This window comes from Labeo rohita, chromosome 3 (genome assembly GCF_022985175.1).
Source record: "Labeo rohita strain BAU-BD-2019 chromosome 3, IGBB_LRoh.1.0, whole genome shotgun sequence".
Taxonomy (NCBI): Eukaryota; Metazoa; Chordata; class Actinopteri; order Cypriniformes; family Cyprinidae; genus Labeo; species Labeo rohita.
Window position 1 is genome coordinate 21,860,129 of NC_066871.1, and position 22,751 is coordinate 21,882,879.

Sequence of the window (22,751 nt, forward strand, 5' to 3'; positions counted from 1 at the left end):
TTCCCCTTAGTTGGTGAACATTTTCTCTTAGTTTAAGCTTTCATGTTTGGAGGGAGTGGACCCCTGTGGGTTCATTTTTACAGAGAATGCATTCTTAAAAATGCATTTTTGACTTCAGTCCAGAAACAGCATAATCTCTCCAAAGCTGCTTAGAAAGTAGCCACGTTGAGATGTCTTATTAGTCAGTCTACCATCCATCCATGAAATCATTTAGGCTTTAAAACACCAGTCAGAAAACTGTGGTCTGTGGTGAATATTTCCCCAATATCTTGTTCTAATATGATGTATAATGATTACTCATTCCAGCCTGTGACTTCATAGAAGAGAGCTTTTATCAGGCGTGACTCATACGTGACGGTGTTCTTGCCGATGTGCATGCGGTCCTCCTCCAGAGGCTGTTCTATGATGGCTGGCACATCTTTTCCATACACTAGAGGGGAGGGTAAAAAAAGTAATTAGTCCCATGGAGAATCTCAGGATTGAAAATTAATTAGTGTCTCAGCTTTCAAAAACCAGCTTTTCATCCCCACTGAATTAAACAATCAGAACAACAGTGAACTAGTAATCACTGGATTAGATTTTGATACTTTGCGTATTACTGGAGGATTAAAGCTCTGCATTGACACAGTCCTGCTACATATGAAACAGGATACTATCAGTGGGACAAACCATCTCTTTAGAGGATATACTTACATTCACAGTGCTCAAGGAACTGAATGCACTCTTGCACCACTGAATCCCTGAGCATGATCATGTGCTTGGCCATGTTTTCCAGCAGTGAGAGAAAGCATCTCTTAGCGTAGAACCACGTGTCTGTTCCAAGCTGAAATCATAGGATGTCAGTGTCATGTCAAGTGCAATGACTGCAAAATATCACATAAAAATCACAACTTGACTAAAAGGAAGTGCAGTAGCAATACATCTGCTACAGTATCATGAGATCAAGAATGCAGAGGTCCTTGAGTAACACTGTTTATGCAGCTGGAAACAGTGGATATTTGTGGATACACAAAAATAACATGTTGAGGATGGTAAATAAGCAGGACTAAGAGAAACACAGAAAGTATGGAATATAAAAGTTGACGTGCTGTCTGAGCTAAACTAAAAATGGCTATTAATAAATACATTATGTCAAACATTGTCTTTTATGTCAACATTACCTTTTTGTTGTATGGCTCAAGACTCTTTATGACACGAGAAATGCCAAAGTCATAGTTCCCTTTAGCACAATACAAAGTCCTGTAAGAAATTATATGTTGTTAAGTATGACACGTAATTCACATTGAGAAATTTTCAAGTTTTATGGGGGGACTATGGGGGGCGCCATTATTTCGGTGATGTGAAATGTGAAAGCTACTGGCGCTACCTGTTACTATTTTTACTGCAACACAACTCTGAAAATAAAATATGATGACCACAGCTACTGAAAGATCTTACAGGTGGCGATGGATGTAAGCGTAGGCTTAAACCAAGTGGCGTACCATCGATTTTCCCCACAAGGAGTCTAAACGCCCCCGGATATCAAGTGAAATCCACGCTGAGAAACTACCAGTGTCTGCGGCATCATGCCAGGATGGCATCCTGCGTTTCTTGTCTCTGCCGTTTGTAAGCTCTTCAGTAGCTGTGGTCTACTAAAAGCCTAAAAGTCATCAGGGCTAAAGTGGAGAGAACAAAGACGTAGGTCTTTAGGAAGTTTTATTTGTCTACAGGCATCTTCCCATTCTTTTCTCCTCTTCTTATCGCTAGGAAAGCAGTAAAGACTTGCATCACTTCTCGTTTGACTGAAAATTACAACCAAAAGCCACACAATGTGGCATTGTATCAGTATTTTATTTTCCAAGTTGTGTTGTGGTAAAAATAGCAAGAGGTAGTTAGATGATGTGAACCATTTCACATCATCTAAATAATGGCATCCCCCATAGTCCAAAATATATAAAAAACAATGTGGATTTTTAAATAACTTAAATATGGGTTTTCTACTGCATATTTCGCTAAGAGACATCATTTATGTTATATTCAGCCATGCAAGGCTTAATACCCCATTTTCCCTTTAAGGGTTGATTTAAAGGGGTCATCGGATGCAAAGTTCACTTTTACATGTTGTTTGAACATTAATGTGTGTTGGCAGTGTATGTACAAATCTACCCTATAATGATAAAAATCCATGCAGTGGTTTTTAATTAATCTGTAAAAATAATATCCCCTTTTTCAAATCAAGCCATTCTCAGATGCCTGTCGGTGTGGTGTCACACCAACAGACGTGGCTCCTACGATGGTTGATTGACATGAGCGTCTTACCTCAGACCCGCCTAAATCAGCTGTAACAGTACAACCTCCATTGTTTCGATGCAGGGATGTAAATTAGACAAGAATATCTCCGATTGAGCAATTGAGGTGTTGTGTTGCTGGATGTAATAATATAGCGGTCATCATTTACTCCCGGCATCTGAGCCGCTGAAGATGCAGTGGATTATGTTTGTTTGTGAAGGGAATGCGCCTCCCGATCTACATATATCTGTCTATGTTCGTGCGAATCATTTGTGATCCAGCTTCACTTACAGCAGAAGTGAGTATAAGGTTTTTTTTAATAAATCTTTGCAATCACCTTTCCTAATAACGTGCCAGTTAGCAAGTTTAGTTGCTAAATGCGGCTAAAGTAAACAGGCTCGTCACTCCACAAAGAGAAGAGAGGGTCGGGGCGAGCAGAGCTCATAAACATTTAAAGCAACCTTGACCAGAACAGGATGATTTTTGCAGAGCTCATTTTGGCAAGGTAAAAAAGGTGTTATTTATACTACCATTGAGGAATTTTAACAAAGCATGTTATAGACTTTTAATTAAGACCCTAAAGAATCATATCAACTTGTGGAAAATGGGCATCCGATGACCCTTTTAACACAATTATGTAAAAATATTGTACATACCCTATTACAAGGTTGACAATACACAGATGAAAGATTTTTTTGTCTGGATCATCATATGAGATTTGTTCCTCTTCCTTCTCTATCTTCCTCATCAGTTCCTCTGCCTGTACACGCAGACACAGACCCAAAGGGTAAAATAAAAAGTAATAAACACAAAAAGAAAAACATGATGAAACAAAGCTGCTCCAATGGTATTAATTATAGTTAAATAAGATTTAAATTTTTACCTCTTCATTTTGGCTGGTCATGATGTATGACACACACAGGTTAGCAAGAACAATCGCACTGACATTAAGGATCTACAAGACAAAATGTAACTTAATTAATTGTAAGGATGCTAATAACAGTAGACACTCTTCAAAATAAAACAAAAAAATCAAACATCATGCCGCAAACTCCATGCAGTCACACAGTAAGACTCCAAGAGTCACAGATCATTTTACCGAGGGTTTTGTTTTGCAGGGACACTCTTGAATGTTACACTGTTCCAGCTAGCAAGCAGAGGAGCAAAGAACATGTTTTCATTTGAAAGGCTTAGATTTGTTATATAATTGTCTGCCAAAGTACTGCCAAATGTCACCCACCATCACAGAACACAAATAAAATATTATATATATATATATGAAGAGTTCGAAAGCAAAACCAGCTAAAAGCCATCTTGGTCAAAAATGAGATAATGATACTGAGTGAATATGACACATATTACACGTCCATCAAATACTTTTACTTCAAACTCGCTAAATTCCAGCCTCAGCCCAATCAGAAGAACCAGTACTTACATAGAAACCTATACAAAGTAGCCAGAAAGAAATGCTCATTTTAAAGAAAATCGTTGGATAGATTTAGAGGCTTTTGCATCTGCATCTGCATATATATATATATATATATTAGGGTTGTAACGGTATACCGGTATGGCGGTTTATTGTGATATTGACATGTACGATTATCATATCATGCACATTTGCTTATCCGCGGTTTTGGAAAAAAAACAATGAAACCAGATCTCACCCGCGCTGCCGTGTATAGACTCCACCCATACCTGCACAGCGGCGAAAATGTCCGATACAGAGGCTGCAAATTCTAATCTCTATCTCCCGCCGAAAAAAAAATTACAATCTGCAGTATGGGAATATTTTGGGTATCCGAAAAATGATCATAGTGCTCGCGCGCGTTCAACAGACATGACTGTGATTGGCTACAATGGTAAGCGCTTCACGCTCCTCACCGAGCGCTCACATATAAGCACAACGGAAGCGTTTGAAAACGGCGTCTGTCAGCGGATCAGTCTATATGCAGATGTATTAGGGATCCGCTGACACAGGCGGCTTTAAAACACTCTCGTTATGCTTATATGTGAGCGCTCCGTGAGGAGCGTGAAGCGCTTACCATTGTAGCCAATCACAGTCATGTCTGTTGGCCATAGTGTTCACGCGCTCAATCAGCGATGTTTACAAATCTGCTCAACAGCGCTCAAATGTGAGCGGGAAATGGACGTTTTTAAAATTTCAGTACCGAAAGTACCGAACCCGGTACCTTTTGACAACCCTAATGTGAAGACGTGAACACATGAACATATCCAGAGCTACTCTCAGAGAACACTTAATGATCATTTTATAATTTTATTTAAAAGAATAATCAAATACACTAACTGAAAACTCATAGGTGTTTAGTACAACCTGTCAAAAAAAAAAAAAAAAACGTTTGGTTTAGCCTGAAGAAGTAATGACTGAAATATATTACTGTTGTGTATAGCTTTTTTGCCCATGTTTCATTTTCAATAATATATTTTGTATTGAATTATAGAATCCAGACCAATTATATCAGACAACCCATCCAAGTTATAGCCACATTTCAGTTCCTTTTACATCCATGTTGGTTCCTTATGTGGTTATATGTAGTAACATGCTAATTTTTTACATGCTAATCATGTTTATAACTCTGTTAATTCTTTACAATAAACCATGTTCAAACAAAAACCATATCTCTTTTTATTCATTTAAGGGTCATTGTAGCTGATGATAATAATAATAATAATGATAGTTTAATACCGTATACCACGAAACCGCGAAACCATTATATTTTTTGAGACGATTATCATACCGTGAAAATCTCATACCGTTACAACCCTAATATATATATATATATATATATATATTTATTATAAAATGAAGTAAATTGGACATAAAATGTATACAAATTAACAAAACAGGTTTTTTAATTGTTAACAGTCCTTCATTACAGGCAGGCTTCATCTATTCCATTAAATCAAACAAGTTTAAAGCTCTATTCTGCAAGTCAACAAACACATCTGGATCCCACTGTTTATGCGAAATACTACTAGTTGACTGATTTAGGTTAGTGTTATCTGTTGTTTAAAAATATATTCTTAGTGAACTCTACTGAGCACTGAAGACTCTTTTGTCATTTGTATTTCTTAAGTAATCATTCTTATTTTAATTTAAACATGGACTTGGCTTTCATGAAAAGACATTGGTCTTTAAAGGGGCTCAAAATACATTACTACTTAAGTGACCAGAAAAGCACATTTAGTAACATAAAACTTACATTCTCATAATGCTTCTTGACGATGGGCTCATAGAATCCAATGGCTTCTTTATATTTGTTATCTTGCATGAAGAGCACATGTGCAACATTAAGTTTCCAAGTGTCATGCTCATTGCAGAACTCCAGTGACTTATGGAAGATCTTTTCCACCATGCTGTAGTTCTCACGGTTCCAGTAGATTTTGGCCTGTGCCATTAGTACAGGAATGTACCTTAAGAAAAAGATTCAAGAAAACACAAAAGTATTTAAACATGATGAACATTTTACATGTGTTTACATAAACAACAGACATTTAAAGATGAATCTTCTTTTGAAATCACTTCAGCTAAAGCGTCTGCTAAATACATAAATGTAATCAATGTAAATGAATTTTAAATTTACCTCTCAAGAACTTCATCATAGTCTTGCACATATTTTTTTAGGGATTCATCATCCCGGTTGTGCCTTGCTTCCTGCACCTTTGAGAAAAGAGATTTCAGAATTTTTAAACTCTAATTAGCCATTTCAGTGTGAGACATATTGATATCATAATGGTGTATGACACAAGCAGGCATAAATGCTGTGAATTCATTAAAAGCAAAATGCCAAGCTGTAACCTGTTTCGTAACCTTGCGTAGCTGCTCAGTCAGTTTCCCAGCAATTTCGTCAAATTTTCGGAAAGCCTACAACAGATGAAAAATCAATTAATTAAAAGACAAATGCTCGCTAGATACATGCCAAGACTCTGCAAAAGATCACTTACTTCCTCAGGTGCTGTTTGACATGTGATCATGGCATCCAGGAACTCATAGAGGTACTATAAATAGGAGAACAAAACATGAGCCCTACTGTCTTGATGCGAGTTCGGACTGATATGTCAATATGCATGAGGCAACTCTGCAATTATCACCTGCTGTGTTATTACTTGCAAATGCCTTATGGCCAGAGGAATCAATCAGTGTGGACGATATTATTGGAACGACTATCTGGGCTAATAAAAAGTGGGAGTCTTGTATATATACGTGATTGCATTTTCATAAAACTAACAGTGCAAATACTACAAGGCTGATGGGAAATAAAACATGAAATTGCTACAGAATAATTTCTGCCTTACCGGGGTGAGAAACTTGTAAGTGAGATGAGCGTTTTCAGCCAAGACATCTGCAGCAAGGTCAAAGTACTATAGATGACAAAAGCAAAGAACCCTCATATACCTCTTGAAAGAAAAATAGAAAAGTTTGAAATTTAAATGAAAATTCTGTTATAATTTCTCACCCTCATGTCATTCCAAACCCATTAAACTTTTATTCATCTTCAAAACACAAATTAAGATATTTTTGATGAAATCCGAGAGCTTTCTGACCCTGCACAGACAGCAACGCAACTACCATGTTTAAGGACCAGAAATGCAGTAAGAAGATTAGAAGTTAAAACAATTAAAACAATCCATGTGACATCAGTGGTTCAACTGTAATGTCATGAAGCTAAGAAATAAGAATACTTTTTGTGAGTAAAGAAAACAAAAATAACAACTTCATTCAACAATTATTCAACTTTTCTTCCATGTCAGTTGACTGCATGAACTCTCAGCTGGAAGAGAAGAAATTGTTGAAAGAGGTCATTATTTTTGGGCGAACAACTGTCAAATAGACTTTTAATGATGTTCTTACTACTTTTCTGGCCTTTGAACATGGAAACTATTTTGCTGTCTATAAAGGGTCAGAAAGGGCTTGAATTTCATCAAAAATACCTTAATTTGTGTTTTGAAGATGAATGAAGGTCTTACGGGTTTGGAACACAAATTTTTTTTTTGGCGAACTGTCCCTTTAAAGCTTCCATAAAAACTAAAGTGCATAATTTCTAGTATGCCACTGCCATCAATTTCCTGAACACTAAGAACTGTAATCAGTGAAGCTCACTAACCTCATATTTACAGTAAAGCAATAGTAAGTTGCCAAAAGTGACAGGAGGAAAGGGGTTTTGCTGAAGAAGAAAAGCAAGTTTCTCAAAACCCTCTGTGGGCTTGGTGTCCATATTCATCAGGGCCTGGTTGTGAAGAGTGACTGGATCCAGCTCCTAAATAAGGAAAGAAAAGAAAGAGACAGAAACTTAAAATGTACATAATCATAAATTCTTTGATTAGTAAACTTTAAATGATCAGAATATGGGCCAACTTTAAAATGTAAAAGGGAGTAAAATACGCTAATGAACACATTTTTGACAAATAAACTATCCAACTTTTTCTTCCAGTATGAGTGGGCACGGCCATTTGTAAATTCGATGGGTTTGGCTTTCGGTCTCATCCACGTCCAGCTATTTTTAGCTGTACAAAACAGCTTGTTTTGCTGCTTGATATTGCAAATTGGTGGGTCTTACCATATTATTTTAATGTATTATTTTAATTATGAACACACAGGTTTGTAGTGCAAACAGTTTTACTGTTTACTGTTATTCTTCTCGTTATTTCTCTATAGAATCTAATGAACCGGAAGTTTCGCCCGCAGGCTTACTTCCGCATTAAAAGTAAAAAACTGTCAAATGTCTATATGGCAAATAATCACTGACATTCTGTTCCACTAGAGGGCAGCAGATGGCTACGTTAGTCTTTTTCTTCAGAACAAACATGAAGAATTCCATCTTTGCATAAAGACTTAAGTATGGACTGGAGGGTTATCTATTTGTTAACTAGCATTAAAATGGCATTGTATAATTGTTAGTTAAATCAGACAAATAAGCACTTTTTGTCTATACACAGGCCCTCCTTTAATTAAATAATATAACCCTGTAAATACGGCTTTGCGCAGTACCCTGAATTCTTATTAAAATCTGGTACATTCCTTGCGCTAGTCCTAGCTACAGATTCAGTGTTTAAAAATACCTGTCCTGCGGGAAGAAACAGTGCATTTAATGAGTGCTTATGTAAGATGGATCACTATTTGGACTCATTAACTTCTAGGTGCCAGCGCAAACTAGCACAGAGACATGTCCCTGCAGCCCACCATCATTCCAGCCAGCAGGTGTGGGCTTACCAGCTCTCACAATACAAACCCCTGCAGTAAAGGATTAAACTTCCACCGGAATCTTAAAAACAGCAAATTCCCAGTGCATAATTAGAGACAATCTGGCAAGGTTTCAAGAAAATTAAACTTGTATTGTACTATAAAAAGCCAGTAAAACTGACTAGGTCATTTCTTTCTTCTGAAACAGCGACACACGGTTTGTCATCATAGGATTAAAGTTCCTCAAGTGTGCATGTGAACTGGCATGCCTATGACATTGATTCATAAGAAGCTATCCTGCAAGAGTGAGCACGCTCAGATCAAAAAGCATAACTAATGAGGAAAATATTCTCTTGACAGGCATCTGATCTTATCAGGCAGCCTTTGTTTGCTGCATTGCTATAGAAATGAGAAAACAACTCAGAGCAAAATCACCCGGAAATATACTGGAATAAAATAGTAGATATGAACACAGTAACAGGTGCTTTTAGTGATCAAATTACAATTAGACAGCGCATAAGTACATTCAAACCCAAGTGTAAATGCACAAAATCGCCATTCGATCACTGAAAATACTTTTGAAGGTAGTTAGAGATGGTTTCTGATTTCATTAAGTATAAATGTGAGAAGGTGTAAATGCTAATGCATTTTAATTAAGCAATATATAATTATTACGCTGATTAAGTATATATAATGAGGTTGTGCTGCAAATAATAATTATCCGTCACTTTGATGGACTAGGTTGTAAATTTTCCATCATGCTCTATTTTTATCAGTGTTTAAAGAGCTTTTGCAGAGCTCTCTTTTTATCCTGCTTGCACAATGTGAATAAGTTAGCAGACACTGAGGTCTTGCAATCTGCTCGTCAATTTAATGAACAATATGCCATGTATTATTTCACTGAACTACACTTACAATCTCTCACATCTCTCCCCAATTCCTCAGTCACATCTCCCTCCTGGTGTCTTATTGCAGGGGCGTTTTAAAATGTTATTTTCTCCTTTTCTCTTCATATCTAATCCCTATTAGCATCTCCTTTTGAGCAGAGAAACACAATAGAGTTCAATACATAAACATCAATACAGTTGAGGTCATTTTTATATACACATTGCAGAATCTGCAAAATGTTAATTTTACCAAAATAAGAAGGATCATACAAAAGGCATGTTATTTTCTTTATTTAGTACTGACCTGAATAAGATATTTCTCATAAAAGATATTTAGCATATAATCCACAAGAGAAAATAATAGTTGAATTTATAAAAATGACCCTGTTCAAAAGTTTACATACTCTTAATTCTTAATACTGTGTTGTTATCCACAGCTGTGTTTTTTGTTTGGTGATAGTTGTTCATGAGTCACTTGTTTGTCCTGAACAGTTAAACTGCCTGCTGTTCTTCAAAAAAATCCTTCAGGTCTCACAAATTCTTTGGTTTTTCAGCATTTTTGTGTATTTCCCTTTCTAACAATGACTGTATTTTGAGTTCAGTCTTTTCACACTGAGGGACTCATATGCAACTATTACAGAAGGTTCAAACACTCACTGACGCTTCAGAAGGAAACACAATGCATTATGAGCCGGGGGTGAAAACTTTTTGAATTTGAAGATCAGGGTAAATGTGACTTATTTTGTCTTCTGGGAAACATGTAAGTATCTTCTGTAGCTTCAGAAGGGCAGTACTAAATGAAAAAATATGATATTTAGACAAAATAAGACATTCTGTTCAAAAGTTTTCACCCCTGGCTGTTAATGCTCTTAAATCAACTATTATTGTCTCTTGTGGACTATATGTAAAGGTCTTGTTTGTGAAATATCTAATTAGGTCAGTACTAAATAAAAAAATAGCATGTATTTTGTATGATCCCTCTTATTTTGGTAAAATAATTAACTTCTAGCAGATTCTGTGAGGTGTCTGTAAATTTTTGACCTCAGCTGTTTCTCAAGATACTATCTGGATACAAAATGCATGTGAATGCCAAGTGTCAAGGGGAAAAAAGTGTTACCACAGAGGTGAAATTTTTAGTACCTCTTCTGATCTAGGGGGCATGTCAGTCAGTGCTTCCTGCGCTGCAGCATCTGCAAAATAATTTAGATTTATGAGGCCATAATCACTGAATTACATTAAGTTCAGTAGTAGCCGCTACAGTAGGCAGTCAAAACAGAGCAGTGTATCACCCCAGGCTAAATTATGCAGAAAGCTACTGAGCAAAACACAGTCTGTGCTGCAGACTTCATGCTTAATGCAATGCCACTAGGAATCCTGGAAGGCCACAGATTCTGCTAATGGATTTGTAGTTTATTATACACTATGAATAAATAGAGTGCACATCAAAAAGTACCTGATAGGAAGGCGCCTAAGTGCAGTTTATCTATACTTACAGTTCTTCAGCTGGTATTCAATAGCTGCTTTCAGATTAAAGGCTTCAATCAAAGCAGTTTCGTGCAGGACGAGGGTGTTGCCGACACTTCTTACATCAATGCCTTCTGTTGTCATTCCAATACTGAGCTCTATAGACATAAGTATCACTCATTGAAATTCACTCTATAGCACATCAAATCTTGCAACATCTAAAGGATTTTCTGTTCTAAATACCTGGATGCTCTCTGATTCCACGTTCAATAATTTCTGCAATATATTTGAGTGCTGAAGCGTACTGCTTTAAACTGTAGTAACAAAGTGCTATATTGTAGGCCAGATCTGTAACAAAAAAAAAAAAACAATCAGAGTCCAGCACAGCTAGTTTTAGAAAACATCACAGTGTGTCAAAAGGTCTCCACACCACATTCATTTCCATAAAAAAAAAAAAAAAAAATCTAAATTGCTACCCTTACACAGTGTGGTCAACCAGTCAATGTTATGTTTGTAACTCTTGGCAGAACAATTACTGGGAGACACCAGTGTGTGTGTTTGTCTGTTTTGTCTATTAAGCTCCTGCGTGTAGACACCACAAACACACACAGTTATAATTTAACGGAACCAACGCTAAAGAAGCTTATCCTCACCTGGCTGGTAGCCCAGTACATTCATGGAGGACATAAACTTTTTGCAAGCTTCTTCATACTCGCCCTCCTTATAAAGCAAACACCCGAGATCGACATCATAGTCGGGGTCATCCTGAGGCAACTGCTCAACCAGAGTCTGGAAAAGCAAAACCAAATATTCCAACAAAATAAACAGTCGCTCAAGCCACATTCTGTGGTCAGATGGTGATTCATTTTCCACATGTGCCATAGCTCAGAGGTCTTACGGGATATTTTATGTATACTGTGGCTATAAAAAGAATTCAGACACTTAAAGGAATAGTTCTGCCGAAAATAAACGTTCAAGGCCCAGAAAGGTATTAATGACATTGTTAAAACAGTCCATGTGACATCAGTGGTTCAACTACGGAATTACATTCAATTACAGAACACCGGCTCCTGCGTCAGCAGCACCACAGGCATGCGTTGTGGTACTCTAGTGAAAGCATGTCAAAGACAGAACAGAAGATTTTATTCAAAAAATCTCACTTTGTGTTCTGAAGATGAATAAAGGTCCTACGGTTTTGGAACAACATAAGGGTACGTAATTAATGACAGAATTTTCAATCGCTTTAAAGGGATAGTTCACTCAAAAATTCTGGCATCATTTTCTTGCCCTCATGTCAAAACCAGTATGACTTTCTTTTTGTGTTCCATAGACTAATAAATAAATATTATTAGACTTAAGAACTTCTTTTTAAGATTTGTACATAAAAAAGTTTTTTATAAAATATTTTTTTTATTGTAGCCTGAACCACTAAATTTTTAAACAATTCTCCTAATGTGTTTCATAGAAGAAATAAGTCATAAATTGTGGCTTGGAATAAGGGTGAATAAATTACATCAGAAACAAAAATGTTACCTTTGCACCTGAAAAATCCTCCTCTCCGTATTTGATGGCAGCTTGCAGTTTAATCATCTGTTTAGAAATGGGACAAATAATATTTATTTGTTTATTTTTTTAAATCTGTTTCAATAAAATGAAAGGAAAGCAATGACATGCTTGGATCAACATGATGTTAAAGCTGAAATAACTGTTCTTTTAAATTATGTACACTACCAATTATAATTACAATGTATAATAAATGTTTTTTTTTATTTTAATACATTTTAAAATGAAATTTCTTTTATTTATTTGATGACAAAGCTTAACTTTCAGCAGCCATTATCCCAGTCTTCAGTGTGTGTGTGTATATATATATATAAAGTAAGTATTGTACACGTCACCATTTTTCCCGGTAAATATATTCTAAAGGTGCTGTTGACATTAAATTTTTACCAGATGTCTATAACAACCCAAGCAATCCATTTATACAAATAAAACAAAACAATTAATAATTTCAGAAATTAAGTTATGTGTAATAAAATGGAATGACACCAGGAAAAAGTATTGAACTACTGACATTTATTTAATATTTTCTACAAAAGCCTTTGTTGGTAATGACAGCTTCAAGACGCCTCCAGCATGGAAAAATTTGATTTTGGCCCACTGTTCCACAGAGTCTTCAAATCTTGAAGGTTCTTTGGGCCTTTTTGTATGAACTGATCTTTAGTTTCAAGTCAAGTGATTGGCTGGACCATTCCAGCAGCTTTATTTTGTTTTTCTGAAACCAACTGAGAGTTTCCTTGGCTGTGTTTGGGAATGTCTTGCTGAAATGTCCACCCTTGTTTAATCTTCATCATCATAGCACTGTAGGTGTTGGGACTGAACCAGCTAATATTAATTTCCACTGACAAAAGGCCAGATTGCTTTCTGATTACTGATTTCAGCTGGTGTCTTGGCTTTCCATGCCTTTTTGCACCCACCCTTTCTTCATGTGTTCAATTCTGTCAGTCCATTTTATTACACATACCTTAATTTCTGAACTTATTTCTTTTGTTTGCTTTGTGTGCATAGATTACTTGGGTTGTTACCGACATCTGGTAAAAATTTCAAGTCAACAGCACCTTTAGAAACTGAGAAAAATGGTGCCGTGTTCAATATTTATTTTACCCCCTGTACATATATACACAGATGAGGTCAAAAGTTCACATCCCCCTTTCAGAATCATTCAAAATATTATTTTACCAAAATAAAAGGGATCATACAAAATGCATGTTATTGTTTATTTAGTACTGACACTATATGTAAAAGATGTTAACATATAGTACAAAAGAGAAAATAATAGTTGAATTTATAAAAATGATGCCGTTCAAAAGTTTACATCCCCTTGATTCTTAATACTGTGCTGTGTTGTGAATGATCCACAGCTGCTGTTTTTTTTTTTTTTTTTTTGTTTAGTGATAGTTGTTCATGAGTCCCTTGTTTGTCCTGAACAGTTACACTACCCACTGTTTTTCATAAAAATCCAGGTCCCACAAATTCTTTGGTTTTCCAGCATATTTGTGTATTTGAACCCATACATGACTATGATTTTAAGGTCCATCTTTTCACACTGAGGACAACTGAGGGACTCATATACATCTATTGCAGAAGGTTCAAACACTCACTGATGGTTCAGAAGGAAAAACCACGCATTAAGAGCCAGGGGGTAAAAACTTTTGGACAGAATGGAGATGTGTACATTTTTCTTATTTTGCCGAAATGTCATATTTTTTCATTTAGTACTGCCCTTCAAAGGCTACAAAAGATAGCTACATGTTTCTCTGAAGACAAAATAAGTGAAATTTACCCTGATTTACCCCCCAAAAACATTAAGCAGCACAACTGTTTCCAACACTGATAATAAATCAGCATATTAGAATGATTTTAGAAGGATCATGTGACACTGAAGACTGGAGTAATGGCTGATGAAATATCAGCTATGTGTATCCACCTTAGTATGACTAGTTGTGCTGTCCAAGAGAAAAGTAGCTTTCATGGCGTCTGGGAAGGCACACGCTCCATACAGAGACTGGGCATAGTAAAGTTTGTAGTCCTCGACCTCTGGGTGAAGCTGCGTCAGCTGTTCATAACATTCAGCTGCATTAGTGAAGTCCTGCATGTGGTAGTAGCAGTAGCCTAGGAGAGACAGAGCAGCCCTGGACTGGACATTTACAAACAGAAAATTATAGATTATTTTTTTATATAGACAAAGAGGGATTTTATACACATAAACACACACACGCACACACATACATAAAACAAATGAATCCTCAAAATAATTACACAACAGTCTGCCTTTTTATGAGAGGTCTCCTCCTCCTTCACTAGCCAGTTTTAATTAAAGTTAGTTTAATGTTTTGTTTTGAATATATTTAAGTTTTCTGATTGTATTTTATTTAATGTGTTTGTATTTTTTATATGCCTAATGTGTTTTCTGTACAGCACTTTGGTGCAACTCTGTGCTTTTAAATGTGCTATAAAAAATACATTTTGACTTGGACTTGACTTACATTTTATACTTGAAATGGCTTTACTGCGATTTATTCGAGTTATTTGTGGGTTGGGTTATTTTCATTAGAGAACACAATATAAAACACAGGACGTTTATTGATTCAGTGTAAAGAATGAGTTCAGTATGACTGCTGGAACTTACTTTAGTGTGTTTCTGATGTTCTTTGCTCAGAATATGAATTGCATCTCCATATCGCCCTTCTTTGATCTAATAAAGACAGAAATAAGCATTAGTGAAAAGCCAATCCCTTCGGGGGACAATAGAAAAGAAAATCGTTTTGCTAAAAATGCGAATGCAAGCAAACAGCATATGAGACCAGTGGTAACTAAGCTAGCCTGTTAGCTTGTGCAGCTAATAACTCACCATTTTGTACACGGCAGCCGTGTATTCGCCGTCTTTAATCGTTGTTGGCGGCATTGTCGAAACCAAACGCTACATGTACGTTAGATTTTATCCCATAAACAAAAAACGTCAAATTTTAGAAAGCTGAAGATACAGCCCTCTGTGTTTTCACAGACACGACGCAGCCATCCTGTCTCTTAGCAACCGTCCCAGAAACGGATGTGACATAATGGTTATATCATTACTCCAATGGGTCTCTGGTCTCTGCAGAGGCTGAGAGAACTCATTTATGCCTAGAAATTCTGTAATTTTAATACATAAGCTACAGTAATTCAATAAATTGTTAATTTCTTCATTTTATAGATAGATAGACAGATGATAGATAGATAGATACAGGGGCGTTTCTAGGATTTTATGCCAAAACATCAGGGGCTAGTGTTGTTGGGTGGGAGCTCACATCATGCTCACATAAGATTTTGTTAGACACTGGTGGTTGAACCTGGATGGGGTCCAGGGGCATTAAACAGGGGGTTAAAGACACTATAGTCACACTATGAACAATAATAAATAGTAATCACTGCAAATAGCAAACATACCAAAGTATTATAACAACATTTTACAAAAATATGTTAGACAAATAAAATATTAAATTTGAAGATGTATTTATAACTGTAGCAAAGTTGCATGCAAAAATAGGGCCCTATTTTTTTTTTTTTTTTTTTATTCCGTTTTCTGTTTTCATTTTTCTGGACTTCTTTTTAATGGTTAAATTTAATGTTATTAATCAAAATGTAATTAATCATGTGTAATTAATTAAAACCATGAATCTTATACAATTTACCGTCAATTTATCAAAAGATAAGAAAAATTACATGTTTAGGACCCCATGAAATCTTTTATTTTTTCTCACCTTACATTTTATTGTTACCAAATATGTTTTAGCATGTCTGCTTATTTGAATGCATAAAAACAACTTTTATTTATTTTTACAATAGCCGTATGGAATTCTGTGTTGTGTATTTTTTCTGGTTATCAAATGAAGGTATAAAATATTAAATAAACTGATCTTCTAATGAAAATGATATTTTATTTTTGGCAAATAAAGGGGATTTACTATTTTTAAAACATGGAAGAAATATTGTGTGAAAAAATTGTATAAATTTTTATTAATTAATAGCAGTAGTCGCAGTAGTAGGCACGTACATTATACTGAATGGTTAATAAAGTTAAACCAAACTTTCTATGTGTATATTTGACACTTGTTTTACTCAAATTAAACAGTGAAATGCTCATGAAGTGACTCTCAGAGTAGTCCTGGAGATGTTGTTTATGTACAGGTGCTGGTCATATAATTAGAATATCTTCAAAAAGTTGATTTATTTCACTAATTCCATTCAAGAGGTGAAACTTGTATAATGTATACATTCATTCCACACAGACTGATATATTTCAAGTGTTTATTTCTTTTAATTTTGATAATTATAACTGACAACTAATTAAAACCCCAAATTCAGTATCTCAGAAAATTAGAAGATTACTTAAAACCAATACAAAGAAAGGAATTTTAGAAATCTTGGCCAACTGAAAAGTATGAACATGAAAAGTATGAGCATGTACAGCACTCAATACTTAGTTGGGGCTCCTTTTGCCTGAATTACTGCAGCAATGCGGCGTGGCATGGAGTTGATCAGTCTGTGGCACTGCTCAGGTGTTATGAGAGCCCAGGTTGCTCTGATAGTGGCCTTCAGCTCTTCTGCATTGTTGGATCTGGCATATCGCATCTTCCTCTTCACAATACTCGCCTGGTTAAGGTCAGGCGAGTTTGCTGGCCAATTAAGAACAGGGATACCGTGGTCCTTAAACCAGGTACTGGTAGCTTTGTGCATCTCCATAAAGTTGGTTAGCAGCAGGAAGCATGAAGTGCTCTAAAACGTCCTGGTATACAGCTGCGTTGACCTTGGACCTCAGAAAACACAGTGGACCAACACCAGCAGATGACATGGCACCCCAAACCATCACTGACTGTGGAAACTTTACACTGGACCTCAAGCAATGTGGATTCTGTGCCTCTCCTCTCTTCCTCCAGACTCTGGGACCCTGATTTCCAAAGGAAATGCAAAATTTACTTTCATCAGAGAACATAACTTTGGACCACTCAGCAGCAGTCCTGTCCTTTTTGTCTTTAGCCCAGGCGAGACGCTTCTGACGCTGTCGGTTGTTCAAGAGTGGTTTGACACAAGGAATGCGACAGCTGAAACCCATGTCTCGCATACGTCTGTGCGTAGTGGTTCTTGAAGCACTGACTCCAGCTGCAGTCCACTCTTTGTGAATCTCCCCCACATTTTTGAATGGGTTTTGTTTCACAATTCTCTCCAGGGTGCGGTTATCCCTATTGCTTGTACACTTTTTTCTACCACATCTTTTCCTTCCCTTCGCCTCTCGATTAATGTGCTTGGACACAGAGCTCTGTGAAGAGCCAGCCTCTTTTGCAATGACCTTTTGTGCCTTGTCCTCCTTATGCATGGTGTCAATGATCGTCTTTTAGATAACTGTCAAATCAGCAGTCTTCCCCATGATTGTGTAGCCTACAGAACTCGACTGAGAGACCATTTAAAGGCCTTTGCAGGTGTTTTGAGTTAATTAGCTGATTAGAGTGTGGCACCTGGTGTCAGGATCCTGTCCTGACTGTCTTGTCTTTATTCAGTGTTTCTCTGTTTGTTTTGTGTCTAAGCACATGGTTCTGTTTATGTTTGTGTCTGCCTCGTGCTCCTCTCGTCCCACCTCCTTGTTTCCCCTGGTCACGCCCCCTTGTTTAGCCCTTGTCTGCTTGATTGTCTGCACCTGGTCCTCATGTGTGCTGCTCCATATGTTGGGTTCTTTTCCCTCGTGTTTCTGCTGGTTCGTTTTGGTGTTTTCAGATCTATGGTCTTGAAGTTAATCTTTTGATCCTGATTAAGTGACTTTTTGATCTCCTATTCTGCAAATTTGTATCCTTGTTTCTATTTGGTTCTTTTGTGTCTTGCTTTAGTGTTTTTTTTATTTTGGTGCATTCTGGTCTAGTTTACTTTTTGCTTTTGATCTAGTATTTTATTTATCACTTTATTTCTGCTGTTTCAGTTCCTTTTTAGGATCTAAGCTCTTTTACCGTTTTGTTATATTTAATTTGGCTAGTTAGGATATTCCTTGCCTTTACTTTGGTTTCGTTAGCCATTGTTTCTTGCCTGTTTTTGCATTTTGTCTGTCTTGTTGTGTTTGTGTTGTCTTGGGTCTCGTCTTGTTTGTTAATGTGTTTGGTCTAGTCCTGCCTGTTTCCAGAGTTCCCGGGCCACTGACTCCTACTACCTGACTGCAGCTCTCTCTCAAGTATCTAGTTTTTGTTCTGTGAGCCTCTACCTGGCAGCAAGACCGGTGTTTCTGAGATCTACATCAAGCTACAGGTTCCTGCCTAGTCTTTCCTCTGGAGCTGCCTCTCCTGTGCTCAAGTCTATTGCTATCTCTGACGATCTCAGTGGTCACCCTTCCTGCCCGTATTATTGTCGTCGTCTGCCTTGCCCCTTTGTTTTGGACTGTTTCACTTCCCACTCTCAATGCTGTTGTAGTTTACGTCTTGTTAATAAAATCACCTTTTTCTGCTCATTTGCATCTGGGTCCCATTCCTTGCAGATCCGTGACAGAACGAACCAGCCAACTCGGGACCCAGCAATGAGCATCCGTATTGTTCCCCCCAGTACCGCCAAGGGGAGACTGGAACTCCAACGGGCAGTGGCATCGCTCCGCCAGCAGGGCCAGGAGGTGGGATCATTTGCCCAGTTCTTCTGGACCATGGCAAGGGGTTTGGAGTACCCAGACTCAACTCTAAAAGAGGCATTTAATCTCTGCTTGGATGACCCCCTACCACCATGGGAGATGGAGCAACTAAGAGGCCTAGATTATTGGACCTTTTCCAAGTATTTGCACCATCGCAAGGACTGGCAGATCCTTACACCACCAGAGTCAGCCTGCAGAGACCATGCCACCCACCCTCTCTCGTCGAGTCTGATTCAAGACCCTTTTCAGTCTCCTACATTAAAGCGTAGACTGAGGAGGAAGAAAGCGGCTAAGACTGCTGTATCTATTTCTGAGTCTACTGAGTTAACTGCAGTCAGTGCAGAAGTGATCAATACAGAGGATCCTAGGTCTGTTCCAGTTCTCCCCGAGTCTGTCCAGTCTTCTCTAGTCATTCCAGAGCCATACTGCAGTGCCCTACCTGTTCTCTCACCCTCGCTGAGTCAAGTCCCAGATCATCTTCTGACTCCAAGGAAGCGTAGGTCAAGAAGAAAGGGAGCAGCCCAGAATGCTGCATCTGTCTCTGAGCCAGTTGAGTCCAAACCTGCCAGTCCAGGGCCACTTGAGTCCGCACCTGCCAGTACAAAGCCAGCTGAGTCTGCTCCTGCCAGTTTAGAGCCAGTTGAGTCTACTCCTGCAAGTCCAGTGCCAGTCGAGTCCGTTCCTGCCAGTCCAGAGTCAATCAAGCTTGCTACAGTTATTTCAGAGCCAATCAAGACTGATTCCATCATCCCTGAAATGGCCAAATTAGCAGCTATATCTTCAAAGGTGGTTAAGTTCAATACAGTCAATTCAGAGGCAGCCACGGCTGCTGCAATCTCCCCAGAAGCAGCCGATCACACATTGCTGTGCCCCCTGAAGCCGAAGCGAAGGAGGGCCCGTGTTGTGAAGTTTGACACTCCCTCTCAGGGGGTTCCAAGTCCATTGGCCCAGGAGGGCCCAAATCAAGAGATCCCAGGCACATTGGTCCAGATGGGCCTGAGTCAGGAGGCCCCAAGTCCAGGGTCTCAGGAAGATTCAAGTCAGGAAGCCCTACCTTCAGTGGTCTTGGAGGACCAGAGTCAGAAGCTACCTAGTCTAGTTGCCCAGGTGAACCCAGGTCAGGTGACCCAGGGTCCTGTGGTCCTGGAGGAACCAACTCTGATGGTCCAATATCCTGTGTTCCCAGAAGTATGTAATCTGGTAGAACCACACCTAAAGCTGCCCACTTCACCAGTTGTCTCCGACCTAGTGAAGGAAACTCAGGCTGTCCATCTAACTTTACCTGAACCACCTGTTAATCCTGTCATGCCCAAGAAAGGCACTCATGTCATGTCCTCAGAGCCTGTTCTGGTTCCAGATCCGGAGGCCCTTCCAGAGCATCCTAATCTGCCTGCTACGGCCAAGAAGGCCTTCTCTGTGCTGCCGACTAGTCGTGTCATGACCACAAAAGGGGATGCTGTCAGTCAAGTCATGTTTTCCGAAATCATTCATGCCTCAGTCACGGATGCCTGCCCAGAGAAGCCGAATTCCCCTGCTATGACCATGGAGACTGACAATGAACAGTCCACTCACCCTGTCATGGCCACTGAGGCCGTTCTCAAGCAGCCTGCTCTCACTGTCCTGGCCACAGAGGTCATGTTCATGCAGCCCGCTATTATTACCACACAGGCCAATCCTGAGCAGCCAGTTCTCTCTGCCACAGCTCCAGTCCAGGAGCCTCCAGAAGTGGCTCAGTTCCAGGAGTCTGCAGAGTCTGTCAGGGCAGCCCAGGAGGGCACATCAGAGTCAAGCCCAGTGTCTGTCCTTGCAGCCCAGAAGGACACGTCAGAGTCAAGCCCAGTATTTGTCCGTGCGGCCCAGGAGGGTATGTCAGAGCCAAGCCCAGAACCTGCCCTTGCAACCCAGGAGAGCATGCCAGAGTCAAGCCCAGTACCTGTCCTTACAGCCCAGAAGGGGACATCCGAGTCAAGCCCTATGTTTGTCCCTGAAGCCCTGGAAAGTGCTTCCAAATCTGTAACTGAGTCTGTTCTAGTATCTCCTGAGTCAGTTTCCCAAGGATGCCCCCTCTCTGCTTGTGCAGCCTTGGCCCCTGAGTTTGTCCCTAGGTCCTTTGTGAGTCAAGAGTTGGCCACGAAGGCTATTCCCAAGACACCTCCAGTAAGACAAACCCATGTCTCCAGAAAGACCACCATCAAGATCCCCATCACACCCTCCCCATTAGCTAGCCCTTTTGGATTCCCTAAGCCAGAACATCGCTGGTCTACCTCAAACTATTCCCCAGAATTATTTTCCTCCCTCCCAGTCCCACCCCTATGTTTCCTGGCTACCCTGGAGTTCCAAGTTTTGTTCCCCGCCCGCCCCCCCAGTTGGTACCTCCCTGTACTGTTTTGCCCAGTGTGGACGCCTGGAGGCGCCCATTGGGAGGAGGGTACTGTCAGGATCCTGTCCTGACTGTCTTGTCTTTATTCAGTGTTTCTCTGTTTGTTTTGTGTCTAAGCACATGGTTCTGTTTATGTTTGTGTCTGCCTCGTGCTCCTCTCGTCCCACCTCCTTGTTTCCCCTGGTCACGCCCTCTTGTTTAGCCCTTGTCTGCTTGATTGTCTGCACCTGGTCCTCATGTGTGCTGCTCCATATGTTGGGTTCTTTTCCCTCGTGTTTCTGCTGGTTCGTTTTGGTGTTTTCAGATCTATGGTCTTGAAGTTAATCTTTTGATCCTGATTAAGTGACTTTTTGATCTCCTATTCTGCAAATTTGTATCCTTGTTTCTATTTGGTTCTTTTGTGTCTTGCTTTAGTGTTTTTTATTTTTTTTTTTATTTTGGTGCATTCTGGTCTAGTTTACTTTTTGCTTTTGATCTAGTATTTTATTTATCACTTTATTTCTGCTGTTTCAGTTCCTTTTTAGGATCTAAGCTCTTTTACCGTTTTGTTATATTTAATTTGGCTAGTTAGGATATTCCTTGCCTTTTACTTTGGTTTCGTTAGCCATTGTTTCTTGCCTGTTTTTGCATTTTGTCTGTCTTGTTGTGTTTGTGTTGTCTTGGGTCTCGTCTTGTTTGTTAATGTGTTTGGTCTAGTCCTGCCTGTTTCCAGAGTTCCCGGGCCACTGACTCCTACTACCTGACTGCAGCTCTCTCTCAAGTATCTAGTTTTTGTTCTGTGAGCCTCTACCTGGCAGCAAGACCGGTGTTTCTGAGATCATCAAGCTACAGGTTCCTGCCTAGTCTTTCCTCTGGAGCTGCCTCTCCTGTGCTCAAGTCTATTGCTATCTCTGACGATCTCAGTGGTCACCCTTCCTGCCCGTATTATTGTCGTCGTCTGCCTTGCCCCTTTGTTTTGGACTGTTTCACTTCCCACTCTCAATGCTGTTGTAGTTTACGTCTTGTTAATAAAATCACCTTTTTCTGCTCATTTGCATCTGGGTCCCATTCCTTGCAGATCCGTGACACCTGGTGTCTTCAATACTGAACCTTTTCACAATATTCTAATTTTCTGAGATACTGAATTTGGGGTTTTCATTAGTTGTCAGTTATAATCATTAAAACTAAAAGAAATAAACACTTGAAATATATCAGTCTGTGTGGAATGAATGTATACATTATACAAGTTTCACTTCTTGAATGGAATTAGTGAAATAAATCAACTTTTTGAAGATATTCTAATTATATGACCAGCACCTGTATTTATGTCCTCATGTAGTGAAACGGCAGACGCTGAAATCACTGCGAGCGTCACAC

General features: G+C 38.8%; 1 protein-coding gene across 4 annotated transcripts; it reads right to left on the minus strand.

Annotated features, from left to right (window-relative positions):
* Positions 1 to 9: 9 nt before the first annotated feature.
* On the minus strand, positions 10 to 15,413 carry flr (fleer). Of its 4 annotated transcripts, none has more exons than XM_051106210.1 (20): positions 15,230 to 15,413; positions 15,008 to 15,073; positions 14,306 to 14,515; positions 12,352 to 12,408; positions 11,472 to 11,607; positions 11,062 to 11,166; positions 10,848 to 10,976; positions 10,495 to 10,544; positions 7,392 to 7,544; positions 6,583 to 6,648; positions 6,232 to 6,285; positions 6,098 to 6,151; positions 5,871 to 5,947; positions 5,490 to 5,700; positions 3,368 to 3,415; positions 3,152 to 3,223; positions 2,925 to 3,028; positions 1,161 to 1,239; positions 694 to 823; positions 10 to 430 (listed from the first exon to the last, which is right to left on the minus strand). In XM_051106210.1, exons 1-20 carry the CDS (start codon positions 15,281 to 15,283, stop codon positions 294 to 296), a joined length of 1,992 nt encoding a protein of 663 aa, XP_050962167.1. In that variant the 5' UTR covers positions 15,284 to 15,413; the 3' UTR covers positions 10 to 293. The 4 variants fall into 4 exon arrangements, with proteins under 4 accessions (XP_050962167.1, XP_050962166.1, XP_050962169.1 ...); XM_051106209.1 differs by having other exon boundaries at positions 6,086 to 6,151; XM_051106212.1 differs by lacking the exon at positions 3,368 to 3,415.
* Between the last annotated feature and the right edge of the window lie 7,338 nt (positions 15,414 to 22,751).